At 38.2% G+C, this 7,943-nt stretch overlaps 1 protein-coding gene across 1 annotated transcript in view; it reads right to left on the bottom strand.

Moving 5' to 3' along the window:
- The window catches only part of AMPH (amphiphysin), a 171,884-nt gene that overhangs the window by 22,797 nt on the left and 141,144 nt on the right, over nt 1–7,943 (bottom strand). Inside the window, exons 13-15 of the mRNA XM_018558778.1 lie at nt 6,982–7,005; nt 5,030–5,053; nt 1,814–1,846 (exon numbers count right to left, since the gene is read on the bottom strand). Of these exons, the coding sequence (XP_018414280.1) occupies nt 1,814–1,846; nt 5,030–5,053; nt 6,982–7,005 (81 nt within the window). The remainder of the gene's footprint in view (nt 1–1,813; nt 1,847–5,029; nt 5,054–6,981; nt 7,006–7,943) is intronic.

The following is a 7,943-nucleotide window of genomic DNA, read 5'->3' as shown; positions in this document are numbered from 1 at the left end:
TGGGGTCTATTCACAAAGCTGCTGAAGGATCTGGCCGTAGCTTCGGCCGATCCTTCGGCTAGCTTCGGCCCCAGGAGAACCGAGGGGGTGCTGTACGGGCTATTCACAATTCACATATGCCTCGGCTCGGCTGCTGTAAACTCAGCAGTTTTGCCATTGAAATGCTGGGCATAGAGGTAGCTTAGGGGACATTTTTTCTTCTCCTCCAGCAACTGCAGAAGAGGCACCTGCCTGGTCAAGGATGCTACTAGGGGTGGGGTTAGGAGACTTACTGCATGATTCAAACCTGGGCTTGACCCTGCTCAGTGTGGCCTCATGCTGACCCTCTTCCCCACTTAATGTGGTGTAAGGTAAGCCTCTCAAAACCCTTGTCAGACTTCCCTCTCTTGTAGCCACTGATTTCTTCTTTAGCATTAAATATCCTTTTAGTTTACAGAAGGGGTTGGTTGGTCCCTTTATAATCCTTAACCAGCAAAGCATCTCGTCTTACAGTGCAACTGATCACAAAGAACAAACATCACATTATTTATTTATCACATTCTTTATACCTGTTATATGTTTTCACCCTGTTGCTCAGTAACACAAGATTTAATATTTAGTGTATGACATATGCTTCAGCAGGTGTTGTATATTTTCCTTTTACAATTTAAATAATACATTTGGGCAACAAATACAAAGCAGTACAAAGGGCTTGTTTACACCACTGACAGTATGTTCCAGAGGGGTTAGCTGCTGGAACCCACTGCACCGCATACTAAACTCCCTCCTGCGTTCTGGGGCGGGAGGGGGCGTGGTGGTGCATTGAAGTCAATAGCACCATAGTGCGATCACCTGCATCAGAAGGCATGGCACATCAATGCCTGCGTTCCGGTCCAGTGCAATCAAAAAAATTGTGCATTTGCACTAAACAAGTGTCAATGGGGGCTTAAATATATAGGGACATATTTATCTAGAGGCATTATTATACAGTAAATCAGTAAATGTGACATTCACTAAACTTTCAGTAGTGATGAAACAGTCAATGAATATAATTTAAGACCACAGGTACAGGGTGTTTGCAATACCTCTACACCAGAAACAGATAGGAATATAGTAATAAATGTGCTAAAATCAAAAGTAAAGGCCCCATTCACACTTGTAAATGTGACATTCACTAAACTTTCAGTAGTGATGAAACAGTCAATGAATATAATTTAAGACCACAGGTACAGGGTGTTTGCAATACCTCTACACCAGAAACAGATAGGAATATAGTAATAAATGTGCTAAAATGAAAAGTAAATGCCCCATTCACACTTGCAAATGGGTTCAGATCGCATAAGTCTCCTGAATTCCTCTGTAAGACTCATGTGATCTGCTGCAGGCAGAAAGAGCTGTACAATACAATGGAAGCGGCCCACTGCCGGCAGCTTTTTGCACAAATCACATAAATGCACAAATCACATAAATGCACAAATCCGACCTGGACACAGACTGTTTGAGTTCAGGTGCGATCATCTACACCGTCGGTAGCTGCAGGCTGTGCACTGGGAAAAGGAAAGAAAGAATGCACTCTTTGCTGTAGAGTGTACAGCACCTCACATCAGTCTCGTGGGGGATTTTGTGAGACTCATGCTATCCAGCCATATTTGCAAGTGTGAATGGGCCACAGAATTCTAAGATCCTTGCAAGATAAAAAAAAAATCAGTTTAATGACTTAATTATTTTATATGCAACTGATGCGTACCTTTATTTTAGTTGATTTATCAGTCTTTTATGTATTCTGCATAGTGAGTGATAAATACGTTTTACATTATCTGGAAATGGGTTTTACCTGTGTGAATCCATTGAAAGCACCACTGGATGCCTTAAAGAAATGGAAAAGCACAACATTAACATTTAATATTGTCATTGATGAAATATCATGAAGAGGTTTAAGGAGAGAGGATGCCAGTTATGTCAGTCACAAGCGGATTCTATATCTAAAGGTTCTAATGGGAATGCATTAGGAATTAAGAACATCAAAGTCTGCATGAAGACTCAACAAAGAACTGCAGGTAATTACATCATCTATGCAGCTTCAAAACTATTTTCATTTAAAATTGAACCTAAAATGTACCTCTTTTGTTAAAAAAATGTATGTATTGCTAAAGCTAAAGACTTACAGTCCTACAACAATGTAAACATTTCTTTTTGTAGATATAGACTGATCTTTACATTTGACTAAATATAATGTTTTGTCAATAGGTATTTAAATCAGGGGTCTCAAACTCAATTCACTTGGGGGCCACTCGACACATTTTTTTCTCCCATGGGGGCTGCTTGCCAATAAAATTTAACTATATCTGATATGGTACTACGGACACTAATATACTCACAATAAGGCCCCATTCATATCTGTAAGTTTAGGTGCGATTGGGGATTCCTGGGTCAGGAACTTTCATTTTCCTGCAACCGCACAGTCGATGCGTCCAGGGATAGTGATTGATTCCTAACCACATGTAATCATATCACATACTATAACATGCAGTGTGCAGGCATTTACATGCAGCAGTTGTCACCTGATCATTAACTTGAATGGGTGACAGCTGCCGCTTCTCAACACCAGATTAGGGATGTCTGCTGCAAGTTCCTGATGCAGGAATCCCTAAACGCACCTAAACTTACAGATGTGAATGGAGCCTAATACACTCCCCCCATACACATAAAAAAAATACTACCCCTGCACATATAAAAAAATATACTTCCCCATACACATAACAAAATACACTACCCTACCCCTGCACATTTAAAATAATACAACCCCCCCCCCCCACACATATAAAATAAAATAAAGAGCCTCCTCTCCTGCTTACCTTTTTGCAGGGAGGAGGCAAGGAGGCACAATCCCTGGTGATCCAGTGGTTGATTAGCAAGGTCTGGTGCAGACCTTGATAATCCATCCTTTCAGTCAGCGTTCACTGAAGGATTTCAGGGAGCTGGCCAAAAGGATCCGAGTGTCGGCACAGAGAATCAGCTATGCGGTCTGAGTCTGACAGAGATGCAGACCGTGAAGCTGCTCCTGCAAGTCAGGTACGTGGTCCGTGACTGTGTTCCTGACTTGTCAGCTGACTGAGGGCCACATACTACTGGCTCGCAGGCCACAATTGGCCGGTGGGCCGGTGCTTTGAGACCCATGATTTAAATAATTATTCCACGTAAACTCCTATGTGATATATTTGTGTGCAATGAATAGCAAAACAAAAAAAAGCTTAGTCATGTGCATAATCTAAGGCTGTTATTAGTCTGAATAGGCCAGGAAAATCAAAGCTGATTTGTCATTGGTTAGAGTGGCTCTTTGTCCCTTTATAAAATAAGCCCACTTGTGTTATGTTTACTCTATATACAGTTTTATTATACTAAGGGAAGTACTGCAATATGCTACAAATGTGGGTCATAGTAAAAAGGGTATAAAGCATAGGGTCCAATATAATGAAGGATCTTTATCTCTAGTAATCTACACACTGGAGAAAGCAGAGATACCTCTTCTTTGTCATGGTCTAGTTCCTGGTAGAGAAATCCATATTTCCGGTTAGCAATTTCATCTTCTGATAAATCTGAGCTGTTGGTCTCATGTTCTCTAGGGCTAGAAGGATGCTCACAGCTAACATTTCTGGAGTTTCTTATGCAAAACATGGCTTGGGGACTAGAACTTGCTTCATTATAATTGCTGCAAGGCTGGTTCACGGACATACTTTGTGTCTCGTTTTCATTTTCAGCCAACATCTGTTCACTTTTATCTAAATTATCAGTGGCTTGTGAAAACCAGACCTCATTCATGCATGCTGAATTTAGATCTGGGATTGAGAATTCATGTGCTTGGCAGTCTCTTAGATAAGACTCACCCCATGAATCTGTAGTACAGCTTGGATCCCAATTTTCTGGCCATATCTTGTCACTATCTATGTCAAGACAACCAATAAATCCAGTGTCTGACATAATTACATCATCTCCTTTAGCTAGTGCATCTCCTTCCTGATCTATAGGATGGTCATTTGTGTTATCACAAGAAAGGTCACTTTTTATATTTTCACCTAATTCTTGAATCATGGTGTTGCAGCTTTCAGTGTGGTCTGCCCTATATTCATCAGTATACACACACACGTTTTCGGTTTCACTAATACACTCTTCAACAAAGGTTTCATTATCCTCCAAATATTCTGTTTTATTTATTTCTGGATGTATCAGCTCATGTCTTTGGTGCTCATCAACCAATGTATCTATTTGACTTTTACATTCCAGAAAACCTACATCAGTTGCATCTTCTGTTCTGGTGTCTGATGATATATATCTAATTTGCCCCACATCATCTTGGACAACATCTGCATCAGTCTTCTCGCTGTCATTAATGGTTTCGCTGTCTGATGTATGATAATCTAGATGCCCGGCCTCCTCAATTTGGACTGCATTGTAGATATCTTCTAGATCAACATCAGATATATTCATGCCTTCAGTCAGGTCATTTTCACATTCATCATAATGTGTTTTTGTCATATATTCTTTTTCAATGTCATTGTCTTCTTGTTTGTGCTGGATATCTTCAAATACACTATCGTCACTCACCAATACCATGTCACAATTTGAAACGTCTTTTATAGATTGTTCATTATCCACATTCTCTTCACTTATCTCTGATGAGAATACTTCCTGTTGACAAACAAAGTCTGTCTGCCCCTCCCAGAAAATGTTTAAATCTTCGTTATCATCCTGCCTGTCTCTATTACTTTCAAGGTCTAATCTACCCAGAGCTACATCATTTTCTGATGTATTTAATTCTTCTCCGGACCCACATGCTGAGGTCTTAGCCATGGCCAGATTACATAATGACAGACTTTTTGAGGTGTCGGGCTTTATGCAGACAAAAAAAAAGGAAATGAGAAAATATGAGAATATTATGGCAATAATGAAAGTATAGAGAAGCATGTTAAACTAAAATAAAATGTGCAGGAAAAAGAACCCAGGGTAACAAATAACATATTCGATATCCACACACTGTGTGCAACATACTTACTGGCTGGACCAGTTCATTGTTTGTCTGCAGAGACAGAAAGAAGCTAGATTAACATTACCGAAGCATGCATTAAAGGGAATTTATCGAAACTGGGGTAGACAAAATCTGATGCAGCTGTTCATGTCAACCAATCAGCTTCTATCTTTCCTTTTCAAATCTTAACTGAACAAACTGAAGAAAGAAGCTGATTGATTACTATGGGCAACTACTCCAGATTCTGTCTGCTCCAGTTTGAAAAAATCCCCCCCACCCACTGTGTTTTATACTTAATTCACATATATGTATTCTAAAGGGAATATTCAGTGTTTAGGCCTGTATTTTCTTATGTATGTATTAGGTTCAGGACTACAAAATATACACCTTTTAAAAATACTTTTTTTTTAAATCAGGTGAATATAAAATACTGCAAGTACATCTCATAATTACCACTTGAAATAAATAATATGAAAACACTTGTATCGAATGTTAATTTGAAACATTTTGATGTTATGAAAAAAATTACATCGTCAATTTTAGAAAATCGCAAGCTATAAAATTACCAAAAGGCAATATAGCTTCTCCTTAAAGTAGAACTGAAACCAAACCTTTTTTTGTTTTGGAACGGAGGATTATAACCCCATGACCTTTTTTTAGTCATCTGTGTCCCATTGAGGAAATTTCTTGTTACTTCCTGCCATAAGCCATAACAGGAAGTGAGAGAAAATCACTCAAAGAGATGGAAATCCCTGATGGTCAAAAGGATAACTAAAACTAGTGCCCCCATTGGAAGATGGCCCATCTAATTTTGTTCTGATGACTACCAAAAATGTGGGATTTTTTTCAGTTTCACTTTTGGTGATAACAGTCACCAGGAGAAATAGAGAGAGCGCATCCCCATAATGAAGACCCAGGCAGTAATAAAAACCTGACAAGTATTCTAATCCCTCTCTACTCTACACAAAACTGGAAAAAAACTGTTTTGGCTTCAGTTGCACTTCTAGTTATGTTTTAGTATGGTCATGTTATGGTACAGTATGTTATGGTTTGCTACCTACACATGTAAACTTAATAAAGAGAACCTTAAGTCAGAAAAATTACAGTTGAATATTGGCAAGTACTATTCCTAAATTATTTTTGTAGGTGCCAGTTCCAGGTCTGTCATCCTTGCTTTGTTACTAGTGTCACCGATCATGGAACTGATTATGATTCGGGTCAACGACTCTACATAGTGATGTAAGAATTAGAGTGACTGCATCGGAGCTTGCTTTTTCACCAACAAGTACGTTATGATAATGATACAAATAGATTATGATTATGATTACGATTATTAAGATTATTATAATCCTATGATTAAAAGCTCAAGATTACTTTTCTGACAGGCTCATTAAAAATGCTGTTCTTTCTTTGCTTTTTATCAGTTTTATGTTATTCCTTGCAGGTCATTCGGTTTTTCACTGTGCTTCTGGGTAGGACTGCATTTTCTTCTTTCTCTGTTATGCCTCCATCTGTAGGTATTTAGTGACACCATTTTTCTCTCCATTGGAAGTCCTGCGCTACTTGCTTTTTAGTGCACGGCTTCTGGCACTGATAAAAAATAAAGTCTGTAGCTGCCCTAAAGAAGAATAAGAGGATTTCCTACACTAAATGACCCCCCCACACTTAACCTTCCTCTACTTGAACACTAAACAAGCCCTTAACAGATAATTCCTAACTAGGATTTAACCCTTAGCCTGTTCCTTCACATCGAACCCCTTCCCCAACAATAAACCTAACATTACAACTACGTTTGCTATTTAGGTAGAAAGATAAGCAGTTGCAGAGTATGAACTTTAGGATGAAAATAACGACTTTCAGATGGTGCTTTTTCACCCTAAGTTAGTTACAATACAAACATTGAATGTTTAACTGATGTGCACCTTCAATAATCACACTACCCACAATATTACATATTAAACAGTAAAGATAAACCTTACCGTCCACAGGTCCCATGGCAACGTCTGAAATTGAAAGGGAGAAAAATTATAATGAAATAAAGACATAATCATATATCATATATACAGCATGTTATAAATGTATTAAGATATAATAAGTACAAAGACACTTATATAGTTGCAGTTGGGATTGTTTTGTTTTGTAGAACATATGATTATAAAAATGTATAATTATACCTTGCCTACTGTAACCTAAACCTGAGACCCTAGCACTGCCATGTCACATAGGCAACCACTAAGCCACTCTCAATTATTCTGTAATCATATGCCCATGTCTGAAAAGGTACTAAATGCCATTACAGAACTAGAATTGTATAGAATTACAGAATTCTATATCAATGCTATTTGACAAATGGCATACCCTTTTAATAGTGTTGTTTTTTTAAAAATAAAAATTAAATTATATTATATTTGGGAGTTTCTAAGTGGAAACTTAAAGCTCAGGACTGGTCTTTTTTATTGAGTAGGAAGTAGTAGTAGTAGTAATAGTTAAATTTACAGATCTCTACATTAGACGTAAAGAAGGACAATTTCAGAGGAAAGATGGAAAGAGGGATTTGGTCCTAAAATAGGGACATTCCTAACTGTTCCTCCTCAAATAGAAGAACAGTTAGAAATATAACAAGATACATTATCACCTGTGAGAAAGTGACAATCCTGCCTGATAAGTCTAAGGGTCGGTGTCAATGGGCTTTAGTTCACTTTAAATGGGTTTTGCATTCCCACACAAGTCTAAGGGATGCTAAAACTGCTTAATGCAGGTCAGATGCAGAGTCAGAACTTAGTCAACTGCAGGTCAAATGTCAAACTGTCAATGAATTTCAAATGATCTTCAAAGCCTCAAACTGATGTCAGACTGATGCCAATGACACAAGCTCTAAGACCTTTGACACAGGTCCTAAAGAAGAATGTATAAAGATTGTACAGCTGGATTGTAACACGTA

The sequence above is a fragment of the Nanorana parkeri genome, unplaced genomic scaffold (assembly GCF_000935625.1).
Source record: "Nanorana parkeri isolate BGI_ZX_2015 unplaced genomic scaffold, ASM93562v1 scaffold357, whole genome shotgun sequence".
In the NCBI taxonomy this organism is placed as follows: domain Eukaryota; kingdom Metazoa; phylum Chordata; class Amphibia; order Anura; family Dicroglossidae; genus Nanorana; species Nanorana parkeri.
The sequence above is the reverse complement of the archived record's forward strand: the minus strand, read 5'-3'. Positions and strand labels throughout refer to the sequence as shown.